Source organism: Ascaphus truei, chromosome 3, assembly GCF_040206685.1.
Source record: "Ascaphus truei isolate aAscTru1 chromosome 3, aAscTru1.hap1, whole genome shotgun sequence".
Lineage (NCBI taxonomy): Eukaryota > Metazoa > Chordata > Amphibia > Anura > Ascaphidae > Ascaphus > Ascaphus truei.
In genome coordinates this window covers 274,811,444-274,828,530 of record NC_134485.1, presented here as the reverse complement: position 1 = coordinate 274,828,530, position 17,087 = coordinate 274,811,444, and the positions used below count along the sequence as shown (strand labels likewise).

General features: G+C 44.4%; 1 protein-coding gene across 7 annotated transcripts in view; it reads right to left on the bottom strand.

Annotated features, from left to right (window-relative positions):
* DZIP1 (DAZ interacting zinc finger protein 1) overlaps positions 1-17,087 on the bottom strand; it is an 89,358-nt gene that overhangs the window by 1,255 nt on the left and 71,016 nt on the right. For all 7 annotated transcript variants that reach the window (XM_075590848.1, XM_075590852.1, XM_075590851.1 and 4 more), the window contains 2 exons: positions 8,018-8,148; positions 322-484 (listed from right to left, as the gene is read on the bottom strand). In XM_075590848.1, coding sequence (XP_075446963.1) covers positions 322-484; positions 8,018-8,148 — 294 coding nt within the window. The remainder of the gene's footprint in view (positions 1-321; positions 485-8,017; positions 8,149-17,087) is intronic.

Sequence of the window (17,087 nt, the reverse complement as noted above, 5' to 3'; positions counted from 1 at the left end):
TAAATGCTTAAAAAACAAAAACACTGGAGTCCAACTTTAAATTATGTTTTCCCTGAATTGAGGGTAGTTGAAGCAGCAGTGTCCATTATTATTATAAAAAAACATTATGTACCCAAACCAGGTAGACCCTGGATCTGATGTTATGCCCTGGCCTCGGGGAACAAGTCTGGTCGCCAAAATTATGTGTAGTTATATGGCCGCAGATTCTCCAATAGAAAATTGCAACATCGCCTCTAAACACATTAATGTATGGTTTACCTTTTCTGCCAAGTATAACCAGTATGTTCAAGTTTTTTGTTCGTTTGAAGGACCCAAACATACCTCCTTTTAACAATTTGTGAAGACCAAAAGCATTTTTAACTGGAGCAGCAGGGAGGTCATGTTTGTATATTGCTGCACCTTGGCGACAAGTCACAGATCTTGGCACTTCAAATGTTTCCTCTTCCAAAGACGAGCGGTCGAAATCATCATCAAAGTCAGTGACCTTATGTGTGCGCAAACAACAATAAGAGGGGGGGGGGGAAACGCACCATCAACAAAACCGTTGTGTTTAACCTCTAAAGTGCAGAAGAATCGAAGAGTCTTGAAAGAATTAAATGTGGAATGTTTCAGCTATTTTTCCAAACCTTAACAGAATTAAATGCAAGTTAAAAGGTGCTAGATATGGCAAACATTCATATGGATAACTAATGTTTTATTCTCACTGAGCTACATAAAAAGGCTCTGAACATTGCAGTCACTGTGCAAATGACATCACCCATCAATGTTCAGTTCAAATACAAATATGCAAATGAAAATTGAAAATTGATACCCAATTTACTGTAACTTTATTTTCTTAGAGTCTCCTTCCATAGCATTGCTCACCAATGGGTTAAGTACCACCCTCGTGCTGATATATGACAAAAATCTCTACCTATTGGAGGACCATAACTAGCCCTTCCTTTCCTCTCCAGGTAGTCGCAGTACAAAAGCTGAAATATATCAATAGAAACATTAATATAATCTTAGACTTAATAACGTTGGGAGGGGTTTGGTGAGCACTGCCATGGATGGACTCTCCAAGAAAAGAAAATTACAGTAAGTTTCAATTTTCTATTTTCCTTGATGTCCCCATGGCAGTGGTCACCAATGGGGCTTGTGAAAGCAGTACTGAGAAAAAAAAGGGGGGGAGGTGGATCCTAGAATAAACACCACACTCCTTGTCACCTAAATATAATCTTTAATTTAAGTGTTGACAACAGACTACATAACTTCTCCGCCAAAGCATGTGTCTGCAGAGGCATGTACAGTACATCCAAAGAATAGTACATCGTAATCATACTAATTGAAGTCCATATTGACGCCCTGCATAATTCTGCAGGGGAAGCCTACACCTTTGCTGCTCAGAACGAAGCCATGTCTTTCGTAGAATTGACCTTTACCAGCTCTAGGCTGGAATTTTCTGGATAGTATAGGCCTTCTGGATAGTCACTACAATCTAGTAACTTATCATAGACTTCGAGGCTGCTTGCTCCTTCTTTGATCCCTTTGGAAGGATGAACAGTCTGCCTGACTTTCTAAATATTTCCGCTCTGGAAAGGTAAAGTTGAAAGCATTTTACCATATCCAATGTGTGTAGAAACCGTTCTTTGTCATTTGCCGGTTTCGGGCAAAATAAGAGTAATATTACCTCCTGGTTGAGATGGAATTGTGAAACAACCTGGGTAATTAATCAGAGTTGAACTGGTCTCAAGATGACCTTGTCATGATGGAAGATAAGGAAAGGTTCCTTTACCGACAAGGCCTGTAATTCATCAATCATGCGTGCCGACGCCACTGCTATCAACACGACTGTCTTTAACGTTAGGTCCGCAGCTGAAGTTTTAGAAAAGTGGCTCAAAGGGACATCTGCTAGAGCCCATAATACAAACGGTAAATCCCAAGCAGGAACTGAAACCTTATATTGTGGTCTGATTCTCTATAGAGCTTGGAAGAATCTACCTATGAGATCTCTGGCAGCTATTGTGAACATTGTGAATGTTCTCGGTAAAATAGAGACAAAAGGGAAGTGCCTTGAATTGATAGCACCTTATCCATATTGCAAATTTGAGATACTTTCTGTGTCTAACACATAAGAATGTGTAAACACACAGATTCCCAGCAAGCTCTGATAAACACCCCCAAAATTACCACTATATATATATTTTACTATGTATTTTTGTCATATTGGATGTAGCTTTGGGATTCTTTGTTTTTTGTTGTATACATTTAGCCACGCCCAGTAGCACTACACACACACACACACACACACACACACACACACACACACACACACACACACACACACCACACACACACACACACGTGTGTGTGTCAATTGGAGTGCTACTGGGTGTGGCTAAATTTATACAACAAAAAACAAAGAAGCCCAAAGCTACATCCAATATGACAAAAGTACACAGTAAAATACCTATATGTCACTTGAAAAAGGGTCATTTAGGTAAACCTTTGGCCAAAGCATTTTAAGCCTGCAAGCTACATCAAGGCATGACCAAATTTGTAGGTCCTAACACTAACTGATTACAATTCTTATTTACCTCTATAATTAGAGGAAGACTGATAGCATTGGATCTGTCCAAATCAGCTGCATGTAAAAACCTGCTTATTTGGATGTGTAAGGAAGCATCTTTATGATGTACTGACATGGGCCAGTCTGTCTGCTCCATTGTTGAACTAAAGGTCTTGTGGGACTCCATCTTGAACCGTTTAACTCTGAGCAGTTTGTTTATTCCCTTGAGGTCTAGTATGGAACTGAATGTTCAATTTGCCTACTTTACGAGGAACACTGGTGACTAGAAACCTCGATATTTCTCTTGTAGCAGAAACGGTTGGATCGCTTGGTTGTGCAACAGCTGTTTGACATTGTTCGTTAGGTCTACCTGGCCAGCTTGTTTCCTGGCTGTCGGGATCTTGTGTCTTCCAGGTAACGTATTGAACTCCAGACAATGTCCCCTACAGACAATGTTGAACATCCAAGAACCCGTAATCGTTCACGACCAAACTTCTTGAAATTGCTTGAGTCTTCCTCCTACGTGGGATGTTCGAGCTTTCCTCATCTCGTGTTAACTACCCAGTCGCTCTATATTGGGGTCCACGTAATCTTAGCCACGAATGACAGCTCTAGCCTCCGCACCACGAGGTTGCTCTTGAGTGAGTCCTTCCGAGCCTATAGGTTCTCATGCTTTGGCCGTTAGCACTCTCATTCATACTTGGAGGTCGGGGTATCAAATCCTTTCCTGTGGGAAAAAGCTGACTTACCTCCGGAGGTTCTCTCAATGATGGAATCTAGTTTCCTGTCAAACAAATGATGTTCCTAGAAAGGAATTGAACATAGATTGTTCTTTGATGACAAATCTGCCTGCCAAGGCCATGGCCAAAGCTCTCTTCTGGCTGCGACAATAGTGTTTACCGACAACTTTAGATAAGTGCCCCTAATTTCCATGTTTGCGATCCATAACTTGATATGGATGTTATAGCTATCGAATGCCTGCAAGCTGCGCCTTCTGCAGTAAACGATTTTAAGGCGTTCTCCATCCGCCTCTCCCTTACCTCTTAAAAGGAGGCTACATCGTCTACAGGCAGGGTTGTTTGTCTAGCAAAACCTTGACACTTCTACATCCACTTTTGTGGGAAAACCCCAAGCTTCTGCTTCTTCCTTCCTGCTTTAGCCGTATCCTTCACGTCATAAACAAGGAAGCTACATGATTTCCTATGTAGGCTCCTGAATAGGTGATCCCTAGGCCCCAAAGAAAAAGCTTGTCCGCGATCTGCAAAATCTTTCTTGCAGTCTTGAAAAGCGTGTCAATGAGTTCGAGATCAAAGGTATCCATCCGCCGAAAAATTATTATCTGATGATTCCCTGTCCAGCTCCATCTTGCTGAATTGTTCGTCAATTGCTGAATTCTCAGAAGAGGAGTCTTGCAATCTTTTCAGGCTAGTGTATACTTTTGTGAACAAGGAGAGAAAGAACCTGGTAAATGAAAGCTCTCTAGTACCCTAGTATGTTGTGTATAATTGAATGATTTAAAAATACTTTTATTAATATTCGTATTAAAATAAATGGGTATAGATAGAAACACGACGAGAGAGCTCTGAATTGAAATAAAGGCATTTAAAGTCAAGAGGACAATGGCTTATTACATTTAATACTTACCTAAAGACAACAATTTAGGTGCAAAGTTATTTATTGTGTAGTAAGTATTAACAATACTGACCGAGGATACTTAGCATTCGTCGTGTTTCTACCTATACCCATTTATTTTAATATGAATATTAATAAAAGTAGTAGTACTCGGCTAATTTAGTCTAGTTTCTATAGTCAGTGAGGTCTGCTGTTATCCTTCCTACCTATGTGTTATATGTGTCTTCACAGAGTATATGCTGTGAATTCACCATCACTGCTGCTGTGAGTGTTAGTCTCTTCACTCACAGTACATGCACCTCACTAAACTAAACACTGAGGTGTTTTATAATATAGTACTACACTAGGAGGATTGGATATTTATCCATTACTATCTATTTGTCCTCACTGACTTTTATACATTTACCATCTGGTCTGACAGCTGATCCAGAGGGGGTAACACCCTGACTTATAGCATCATATGCCTTCTATATCCCACCATCATTAGCTGGTTTATTGGGATAGTAAAATTATATCTATCTGATGACATAGATGCTCGATATTGTTGATTTAATTCATTTTTGAATCCACGTTACACAATTCTTTGGTAATATATGTTTTAAGTAAATTTATTAAAAGTTATTTTTTACACTTAGTGGTGTGCAGTTTAGTGAATTTCTTTAGGGGCACAATCATTTTGTGTTTCCCTTCCCCTCTTCTCTGACTCACTTTTCAGTTCACAGTTTGCACCCACAATTCGATTACCTGATTTATTTATATAATTACTCAATTAGTATGGTTCTGTGATCACTCCCTATCCCTCCCCTGTTGTTTCTCAATTATACACAATATACTAGGGTATTAGAGTGCTTTTATTTACCAGGTTCTCTCTCTCCTTGTTCACATATTATCACTATCCTGGGACTAGCACCGTTCCATTATCTGAACGAGCTGAGCAGGTGTAACGTTCCTTCCCTATCCCTTTCCCCCCAACTTTCCCTCTAGGTGACCCTAGTGTATGCTCTTGTTTGTTTGTTTATGGCCTCTGTGTGCAGACTTAGAATAGGCTGCTCCAATACCCTTGGTTACCGTGTCCTATCATCCAGGACATTAAATACGACATCGGTTCAATTCGATCTTTTGCCACATTTTTGTGAGTAATCGGGGAGTGCGTCCCTTGCGGCGCATTCCCTCCTCGCCTACCTATAGTACTGCAGCGGCAGCTGCCGAAGATTCGCCCCCCGCTGATGTGCGCATCACCGTTCCTATTACAGAGCGTGCGCGCACCCGCTCCTTCTATGCACGGTCACTGAGCATAGCTCTGCCCCCTCGGGACGCGCCGCACCTCCGCTGTGCGCGGTGCACGCGCATGACGGCGCGCAACGAGCCCCAGCTACGTGTCAAGTTTTTCTATGAGCGCTTGTCTCCTGCAGCCTATCCTGGCATCTGCGGAGGCCCCGCCTCCGCTCCGTCCCCTACTGGTTACTGTCTCCTATATAAGACTGCCTCTTCCTGGCATACCTTGCTGAACATAGACTTTGTGTAGCCTTGTGTGTGCCTGGCTTGTCCAGCCCTGTCTTGCTTTGTTTTCTACAGTTACCTCTCGTGTACCGACCTGGCTTTGCATTTGGATTCTCTCTGGCTCGTGACCCCTGGCTTATGGATTAACCTCTCGTGTACCGACCTGGCTTTGCCTTTGGATTCTCTCTGGCTCTTTACCCCTGGCTTACGGATAACGACTACGTGTACCTCTCCTTCCCTTGGAACCTGGCGAGTATTGGATTGACCCTTTTTCTTCATACCCAGACCCAGCAACGCTACAAACCACCTACTGGGCCCGTCTTCGCTACTGTGGGTCTGTGGCATTGTCCTTCCCACCTCAGTGTCTGGGTCAGGTCTTGTCTGTGGGCTCGCACAAGCGTGACAATTTTTAAGTAATCCTCCATTTTTTAAAAACTTTATTTAGTGTTGGCTTATCACAAGCACACTGTCTTATTTTTCTCGTGGCTTTTCCCTAGTAACTAGCTCTTTAGGTGCTCTGGCCACTGGATCTTCCGGTTGGGATCCTGGAGCATTGACATAATACAAATATCACTACTAATGGCCATCTCTTTTCCAAAAACAAATATCACAATACTGACAGCTACTGTCTTCATGGGGCTTTCCTTGGAAAGTTTGAAATCGTAGTCCTTGTAGATACTGCATCCATGATTGTTAGGTAATCTAGGCTTGGGTCAGACAGATTTGCATGTTTGTAAGCAGGGTCTGTATCCTTGGGTAGGCTAGTAGCACTTACACCTCACTTTGCAGCACTTGAGCAGGCTTCTCAGCGTAAATGCTGTCCTCCGCATGTCTGTAATCCTTGTGTGAGGTGCAGAGTAGCAGAGAAGCAACAGTCTGCCGAGCACTTTTAAACCCCCCCCCCCACTTTTTTTCTGTGACGCCACGTCTCTTGCGAGAGCTCCCTGCTGCTTCCTGAGTCCACGTGGTATGGCGTCTAAGACTCCTGCATGCGCGTGCCTGTATAAACAGCTCTTACCAGGTTAGTGGAGCTGCGAGCCTCAGCGGCTATTTGCAGCATGGCCTCCCTTCAGCCCCATGGAACAGCTAATTCCTTGGAGTGTGGACGTCCGTGGCTTCAGCAGGAGAGGCAGATAACTCCCGAGGATCGGCTACTAGGTAGCCAGGTAAACCCCCATCTATATTACAGAATAGCTACCTCAGCTAAAGTAGTACAGAAAAAAAGACTACCTGGGAAGGAAAGGAGGGGCTATTTATGGTCCTCCCACAGGTAGACATTTCTGTCCTATCTCAGCTGGAGGGTGGAACTTAACCCATTAGTGAGCACTGCCATTGGGAGAACCAGGAAATACATTACCGTCAATAAAAAGATGCTATTGCAGTTACTTGTTTATTGTGTGTATGTACATTTTCAGCAGTTAGGTACGAGCTAACCCAGGGGTGATCAAACTATTGGTGCTGCAACCCCCTGCCTGCTCCCCCCGACCTTGTTTTCCGGCATCAAATGACACCGCGGGGTCATGTGACATCACGCCGTGACTCCGCGGCGTCATTTGATGTCGCGCTGCCATGGCGACGGGTCATGTGAATTGGTCCTGCTGCGTCATTTGACACGACGTTGCCATGGCAACGCATCACCACGCTTCTGAATCCCGGTAAGTTGAGAATTGCAGAGGCCTCACGTTATCCTCGTCATTAAATTAAATGCCTTGGGGAAGAGCGCTGGACCTCTGTAGCCGCCCGCGCCCCCCAGGAAAATCTCGTGTCCCCCCTGGGGGGGCGCGCCCCATAGCTAACCAAATCAGTATGTTATGTAATATATCAGACATAGGCTTTCAGGATTCATTTGAAAAATCAAGTGTTTCTTAAACTGTAAAAGCATATTTCCAATGGCAGGGAAACTGTATGGTGGCGCAGTGCTTTACCACATTTACAAAAGCAATCTACATTGTGACATAACTGCAACATGAAACCCTATCCACCATTAACATGCCATTTTGCGCTTCCATGCTAAATATTAATTTTATTTATCGACTATAAGAAGCTTTTAGTATGATAGATGCTGATAATGTTCTGCCTTAAATATATTTGTTATTTATGTCAATTACAGTACATTTCTGCTTAGTGCCACCACATATAGTATCTAATGATTGTTGTCGGGAGAATCCAATTAAAAAAGCATTGCACTTAAAGATGAACAAATGCCATACTGGAGGTGCCAAGCATGAATCCTTAATAAGAAGACTGCAAATAATAAAAGTATATTATAGGCAAATTGCAAAAACATAACCTTTTTAGCAATGTCATTTCAGTTACCTCATTTATCAGGTATCTTACCTTCAGTTCCATAACTTCATCCTTATTAACAAATGCTTGAGCTACAGCAACACCACCAAATGGCTTCTTTTCAATTGAATGGGACGAAAGCTTTTTTTCAATTTGTTCAGTCAATTCTTTCACCATTGTTGCTAAAATATATTAAACATACATTTAGACTGAGCAGAAATGTATACTAAATTTTAAAGATAAAATTTAACAAGTATACTAAATACGAGGGAACATGATGGAATTGCCTATAGATTTGTAAATCTAGTGAAGTTTCCTTAGGGAAACTAAAATGAAAAGTTCAATCTACTGCCAACCACGGGGAGGCCCTTAGCTGGGAGCGTCGCTGCTGAGCTTCACTGAACCTTCCCAGGTTTATTATGGGTAACAAAATAAATACAATGGAAAAAAAAAATAAGGCCCGTGTAAGATTACCAATTTATTGTCATGATGTCATCATATTTTTCTACGTCTATCTTGGTTGCTGGCATCTACCGCCCCCCTCCAGACCCTGACTGATACCACCAGTTTCTTGACTCCATTTCCTCTCTGGATGAGAAGAGTGAGCTGCTAGTCCTTGGGGATTTCAACTTCAACTGGCTCGACCCTAAAAACCACAAAATCCAGATACAACTCAAGTCACTTAACCTAACGCAACTCATTTCCCAACCCACACGGACAAACCTGAAATCGCACAACCTCTCCTTGCTAGACTGGATTCTCTCCTCAAATCCCATCAGAATCCAATCCTCTAGCATCCTTCCTGACATTTTTCAGTGACCATGCAATAGTGTACTGTGAAAGGAAAATTAAACCACCCCAATCAAGTCCTAAAGTGCTCCTCAATAGAACATTTAGAAACTTTAACCCACAACTGTTTCTAGCTGACCTTACCAACTGCCCTTGTTACAGAATCGATTTAATTCCTGACCCTGCTTGACTATTTCCAAACCGAGTTCTTAAAACTCTGTGATACCCATGCTCCACTACGCAGAATAAGTGCACTGGGGGCCCACCTTCCGTGGGTTACAACTGACCTTAAAGCAGGGCTGCACAACATACGGCCCGCGGGCCTGGCCTCTCTGTGTGGCCCGCGGTGACTCCGGCCGGGCGCCAGTTAATTAATTAAATAAATTTAAATTTTTTTTTTTTTTTAAAGTTTAAAAAAATGGCGGCGATTCATCCCCCTCCCCTCCTCCACCCCCCCCCCCGTCCCCGTCCCCGGGTTTTGCAGTGCGCGGGGGCAGAAGCAGCATGAGGAGGATGCAGGATGCCGGGGAGGTCAGAGCATGCCGGGGGCGGGCTTAGTACCGGGGAGAGAGGATGTGCTGATCTAAAAGAGGTAGAGGTGTGTGTGTGTGTGTGTCTGAGAAAAACGGGCTGGTGGGGGGTGGGTGTGAAAAACGGGCTGGTGCAGAGGTGGGGGTGTGTGAAAAACGGGCTGGTTCAGAGGTGGGGGTGTGTGAAAAACGGGCTGGTTCAGAGGTGGGGGTGTGTGAAAAACGGACTGGTTCAGAGGTGGTTGTGTGTGAAAAACGGGCTGGTTCAGAGGTGGGGGTGTGTGAAAAACGGGCTGGTGCAGAGGTGGGGGGTGGGCTGCTGACATGTGAGGGGGAGGTGCTGACATGTGAGGGGGGGTGGGCTGCTGACATGTGAGGGGGGGGTGGGCTGCTGACATGTGAGGGGGGGGTGGGGCTGCTGACATGTGAGGGGGGGGCTGCTGGCATGTGAGGGGTGGGTGGGCTGCTGGCATGTGAGGGGTGGGTGGGCTGCTGGCATGTGAGGGGGGGGGCTGCTGACATGTGAGGTGCAGGGGGGGGAAGTGATGTGAGATGCAGGGGGGGTATGATGTGAGTTGCAGGGGGGGAGAGTGTCATATTGAGGAGAGGGGGAAAGAGTGTCATATTGAGAGGAGGGGGAGAGTGTCATATTGAAGAGAGGGAGAGAGAGAGTGTGTCATATTGAGGAGATAGAGTGTCATATTGAGGGGAGGGGGAGAGTGTTATATTGAGGGGAGGGGGAAAGTGTGTTATATTGAGGGGAGGGGGAGAGTGTGTCATATTGAGGGGAGGGGAAGTGTGTCATATTGAGGGGAGGGAGAGAGTGTCATATTGAGGGGAGGGAAAGAGAGAGTGTCATATTGAGGGGAGGGAGAGAGAGTGTGTCATATTGAGGGGAGGGAGAGAGAAAGTCATATTGAGGGGAGGGAGAGAGTGAGTGTCATATTGAGGGGGGAGAGTGTGTCATATTGAGGGGAGGGGGAGAGCGTGTCATTTAGGGGAGGGGGAGTGTGTCATATTGAGGGGAGGGAGAGAGTGTCATATTGAGGGGAGGGAGAGAGAGAGTGTCATATTGAGGGGAGGGAGAGAGAGAGTGTCATATTGAGGGGAGGGAGAGAGAGTGCCATATTGAGGGGAGGGAGAGAGAGTGCCATATTGAGGGGAGGGGGAGAGAGTGCCATATTCAGGGGAGGGGAAGAGTGTCATATTGAGGGGAGGGGGAGAGTGTCATATTGAGGGGAGGGGGAGAGTGTCATATTGAGGGAAGGGGGAGAGTGTCATATTGAGGGGAGGGGGAGAGAGTCATATTGAGAGGAGAGGGAGAGGGTGTGATTTAGGGGAGGGGGAGAGTGTGTCATATTGACTGCAAATAATAAATAAATTCCAATCTGGCTTTCGCCCCAAACAGTACACTATGACTACCCTGCTAAAAGTTTGTAATTAAATCCAGTGTGGAATGGAACAGGGACAACTCACTGGTGAAATATTCCTAGATTTTGCAAAGGCTTTTGATACTGTTGATCATGTTATCTAGCTTAACAAACTCCAGTGCTCTGGAATAGGGAAGCATGCTTTAAACTGGTTTCATTCCTACCTATCAGGTAGATCCCAACATATGTCCATCTCAGGCTCTAACTCCAACGCCTTGGATATCACCTGTGGTGTCCCGCAAGGCTCTGTCCTGCGGTCCCTACTCTTCTCCTGTGTTCATCAATGATCTTCCTACAGCTTGTAAGGGAGCCTCAATAAACATGTATGCAGATGACACAATCTTTTATGCACACAGCCCTAGTCTCTCCGACCTTGAACACAATCTGACTTTTTGAGACTTGAAAATTGGATTTCCCCAAAACAAACTGTTTTTAAACACTGACAGGACTGTAACAATGGTATTTGGGACCAAGGCTAAATTTCTAAAGCTTCCAATGACTGAGCTGCTGATCAGAACCAACGCTTAAACCACCCTAGCTCCTGTTACTAGTTTTAAATACTTGGGCTTATGGTTTGACTCCCATTTAACATTTGGGATGCACATTGATACCCTGACATCCAAAATCTATGCCAAACTAGGTGTACAGCAGGGCCCCTCTTCTCGGCGCTTCGCTTCTCGGCGATCCGCTGATACGGCGGCACCGAGAAGGGGGCCGCCATGTTGGTTTGTAAATCACACATGCGCAGAACGGGCGGGTGCGCATGCGCAGACCGTAGGTTGCGCACGCATACCATAGGTTGCGCGCGCATACCATAGGTTGCACATGCGCAGAACGGCAAAAATGCCGGTTTGCTCATGCGCAGAAGTGAAAATCGCCGGATCCGCTTTCCGGCGATTTTCACTATACGGCAGGCCTCTGGAACGGAACCCGCCGTACACCCGGGGCCCTGCTGTACTTTACAGTAACAAATCATCCCCAAGTCTGCTGGTCAGAAAGCGTATCGCACAGCAGATGCTAATGCCAATTCTTGACTATGGGGACATTGTATACGGCTCGGCACCCCAAACCAAACTTAGCAAACTTGACACCCTCTACAATTCAATATGCTGTTTTGTTCTCCAATGCAACCACAACACACATCACTGCGAAATGCTCAAAGAACTAGATTGGTCATCACTTGAGTCTAGGTGCAAAGTTCATCTTTCCTGTCTTGCCTTCAAATACTTTCTGGGCAAGCTACCTGTCTATCTGAACAAGCTCCTCCCCCCTACCACATGCAGCACTTATCATCTGAGATCTGACTCCAAAAAACTGATCATGGTTCCAAGGCTCAACAAAGTATCATATTGAGGGGGAGAGTGTGTCATTTAGGGGAGGGGGAGTGTGTCATATTGAGGGGAGGGAGAGTGTGTCATATTGAGGGGAGGGAGAGAGAGAGAGTGTCATATTGAGGGGAGGGGGAGAGTGTGTCATATTGAGGGGAGGGGAAGAGTGTCATATTGAGGGGAGGGGGAGAGTGTCATATTGAGGGGAGGGGGAGAGTGTCATATTGAGGGGAGGGGGAGAGTGTGTCATATTGAGGGGAGGGGGGAGAGTGTCATATTGAGGGGAGGGGGAGAGAGTGTCATATTGAGTGGAGGGGGAGAGAGTGTCATATTGAGGGGGGGAGAGTGTGTCATATTGAGGGGAGGGGGAGAGTGTGTTATTGAGGGGAGGGGGAGAGTGTCATTGAGAGGAGGGGGAGAGGGTGTGATTTAGGGGAGGGGGAGAGAGTGTTATATTGAGGGAAGAGAGACATGGGGGGGGGATGCTGACATGGGATGCTGACTTGGGGGGGCTGCTGACATGGAATGGGCTGGGGGGATGTGGAGGGGGTATTGTGTTTTTGATGTGGAGGGTGGTATTGTGTGGGTGAGGGGGAGAGATGGGGGTATGAGAGATAGATGGGGAGTATCATAAAGGTTGATAGTGAGGGGTTCTGGGGGAGATGAGGATGATGATGATGGAGAGGTGCTGGAGGAGAGATGATGATGATGATGATGATGATTTAACCCGTGCGGCCCAAATTTTTTTTCCTTGGAGCAGTTCGGCCCTTCTCACTTTACGAGTTGGGCAGGCCTGCCTTAAAGCAACCTACCATTTCAGGGATGCCTTGTGGAAAAGCTACAAAGTAACTGGCACTACCAAGGATCTTAATAACTACAGATGCCTGCAGAACATGTGCACAAGGCAAACCAAACATGCAAAAGCACAATATTACTCTGACAATCTTCACCAGAATACATCAAACCCAGCTAACTTCTGGAAGATTATCAACAATATATTCCAGCCTTCTAGCCATCAACAACCAAGTAATATCACTAAGGAGGATATTACTCTGACAAACCCCACTGACATTGCAAATTAATTCAATGATTACTTTGTGGGGTGTGCTACTAACTTATTAGCAAAATGCAGCCCAAACCACAAACATGAACCTCATTCGGAGAGTACACATATAGCCCCAGGCTCTCCCAACACTGCCCACAATTTTCAATTTGTCCCAGTATCCGAAGAGGAGATTACACAAGCACTCCTCAAATTAAAACTAAGCAGCCAATGTGGACCTGACATACTGTAATCTAAGTTCTTAAGACTTGGTGCTCCAAACATTGCCAAACCAATTGCTTCCATAGTAAACTCTATTCTGTCTGCAGGCCATATCCCCAAGACCTAGAAAACTGCCAGAGTTGTCCCAATCTTCAAAAGTGGGGACAAAAACACTGTCTCAAACTACAGGCCAATTCTCTTCTCCCAATACTATCCAAAGTCATGGAAAAATGTGTCCACTCCCAATTAAGCTATTACTATACCAAGAAAAAAATTCCCTAGCCAATTCCAATCTGGCTTTCGCCCCAAACAGTTCACTATGACTACCCTGCTAAAAGTTTGTAATTAAATCCAGTGTGGAATGGAACAGGGACAACTCACTGGTGAAATATTCCTAGATTTTGCAAAGGCTTTTGATACTGTTGATCATGTTATCTAGCTTAACAAACTCCAGTGCTCTGGAATAGGGAAGCATGCTTTAAACTGGTTTCATTCCTACCTATCAGGTAGATCCCAACATATGTCCATCTCAGGCTCTAACTCCAACGCCTTGGATATCACCTGTGGTGTCCCGCAAGGCTCTGTCCTGGGGTCCCTACTCTTCACCTGTGTTCATCAATGATCTTCCTACAGCTTGTAAGGGAGCCTCAATAAACATGTATGCAGATGACACAATCTTTTATGCACACAGCCCTAGTCTCTCCGACCTTGAACACAATCTGACTTTTTGAGACTTGAAAATTGGATTTCCCCAAAACAAACTGTTTTTAAACACTGACAGGACTGTAACATTGGTATTTGGGACCAAGGCTAAATTTCTAAAGCTTACAATGACTGAGCTGCTGATCAGAACCAACGCTTAAACCACCCTAGCTCCTGTTACTAGTTTTAAATACTTGGGCTTATGGTTTGACTCCCATTTAACATTTGGGATGCACATTGATACCCTGACATCCAAAATCTATGCCAAACTAGGTGTACAGCAGGGCCCCTCTTCTCGGCGATCCGCTGATACGGCGGCACCGAGAAGGGGGCCGCCATGTTGGTTTGTAAATCACACATGCGCAGAACGGGCGGGTGCGCATGCGCAGACCGTAGGTTGCGCACGCATACCATAGGTTGCGCGCGCATACCATAGGTTGCACATGCGCAGAACGGCAAAAATGCCGGTTTGCTCATGCGCAGAAGTGAAAATCGCCGGATCCGCTTTCCGGCGATTTTCACTATACGGCAGGCCTCTGGAACGGAACCCGCCGTACACCCGGGGCCCTGCTGTACTTTACAGTAACAAATCATCCCCAAGTCTGCTGGTCAGAAAGCGTATCGCACAGCAGATGCTAATGCCAATTCTTGACTATGGGGACATTGCATATGGCTCGGCACCCCAAACCAAACTTAGCAAACTTGACACCCTCTACAATTCAATATGCTGTTTTGTTCTCCAATGCAACCACAACACACATCACTGCGAAATGCTCAAAGAACTAGATTGGTCATCACTTGAGTCTAGGTGCAAAGTTCATCTTTCCTGTCTTGCCTTCAAATACTTTCTGGGCAAGCTACCTGTCTATCTGAACAAGCTCCTCCCCCCTACCACATGCAGCACTTATCATCTGAGATCTGACTCCAAAAGACTGATCATGGTTCCAAGGCTCAACAAAGTATCCGGCCGCTCCTCCTTCTCTTACCGTGCACCCCAAAACTGAAACAATCTACCGGAGACTCTCACAGCCACCACCAGTTTAAGTTCTTTCAAAACTAAAGCTGTCTCACATTTTAAACTGGTCTGTAACTGTTACATACTCCTATAACATATATTATCTCTAACTGTGCATGCAATGTCTTGTATATAATGTAAACCCTGTTCACTTATTTAACTGTATTTGTAACCATGTATTATTTGTCATCTTAACTCTATGCCAAGGACATACTTAAAAACGAGAGGTAACTCAATGTATTACTTCCTGGTAAAGCATTTTTATAAATAAAATATAAATAAATACTCATGTATATGCTATGGTTTTATATCTCTAACTCTCCTTAACATCTAAAAAATGCTCACGTACAAAGTACATCTATAATGAACTTTCCTGTTTCAATAAAAAAAAGTAGAGCCAAATACAAAATGATCCAGCTACTGAAACATCAGTGCTTAAGGATGTGGATATCAAGATTCTGGGTCTGAAAATGTAAACAAAACACGGAAAAAGGAAACCCCTTTGAATGCACTCGTAATGATATTTATAATGAATTTTTGAAAATATATCAACTCCTTTTATTAATGAATAATCTAAAAATGAATTATATAAGGGGACCTGGTATTAGAGTCCATAACCAGCCCCATAAACCTTGTGCTTGTCACAATTCAGCGTTAGTAGTTATTGTTCATATGGACAGTACTTTATCATATGTCCTGTCTTAAGTCATATGTGACTACTATCATCAGTACACATAGACCTATAATGCTCATGTAATGTCACATCTGCCCTATTAACGTATATTGGGCTTTTAATTTTCATAGCGATAGAGTTAAATAAAACACAGTACTGTATCTCCATGCACAGATCCATTATCTGGTGCGTGAACTGTGTTTAGCGCATATCAGAAGTACACTGAATAAATTGTTATATAAAAAGGAAAATATCAAACTAGCACGTTTGAATCACAGCATAATGAACAGAAATGTTGCTGTGAGGTCACATGCAATCAAAGGGAGTAGATTTATGTTGGCACTTTGCATAGCTGATTAATTCATACTGTAGTTACTTATAATTAGTATTAGAGCGTTTATGGGTGAACAAGGTGCCTATATAACACATGTTTTGTGCTGAGGTCCAATTAGCCACTCAGATGTAGAACACAATACAAATCCATAACCTTGGATATCATCACAAATTGATATACAGTAGTTACCCAGCTATCTGAACAAGCTCCTCACCCCTACCACATGCAGCACTTATCCGAGATCTCACTCCAAAAGACTGTTCATGGTCCCAAGGCTCAACAAAGTATCCGATCGTTCCTCCTTCTCTTACCATGCACCCCAAAACTGGAACAACCTACCGGAGACTCTCACATCCACCAGTTTAAGTTCTTTCAAATCTAAGGCTGTCTCACATTTTAATCTGGTCTTTAACTGTTTCATACGCCCATAATATAAACAAACTCCAGAGCTCTGGAATAGGGAAACATGCTTTAAACTGGTTTCAGTCCTACCTATCAGGAAGATCCCAACATGTGTCCATTTCAGGCTCTAACTCCAACCCCCTGGATATCACCTGTGGTGTCCCGCAAGGCTCTGTTCTGGGGCCCCTACTCTTCTCAGTGTTCATTAATGATCTTCCCACAGCTTGTAAGGAAGCCTCAATACACATGTATGCAGATGACACAATCCTATATGCACACAGTCAAAGCCTCTCTGACCTTCAACACATACTTCAGTCTGACTTTTTGAGACTCGAAAACTGGATTTCCCAAAACAAACTGTTTTTAAACACTGACAAGACTGTAACAATGGTATTTGGGACCAAGACTAAATTTGTAAAGCTTCCAGTGACTGAGCTCCTGATTCGAACCAACGCTAACACCACCCTAACACCTGTCACTAGTTTTAAATACCTGGGCTTATGGTTTGACAACCACTTAACATTCAAGATGCACATTGATACCCTGACAACCAAGACCTACAGTATGCCAAACTAGGGGTACTTTACAGGAACAAATCCTCCCTAAGTCTCCTGGTCAGAAAGCGTATCGCACAGCAGATGCTAATGCCAATTA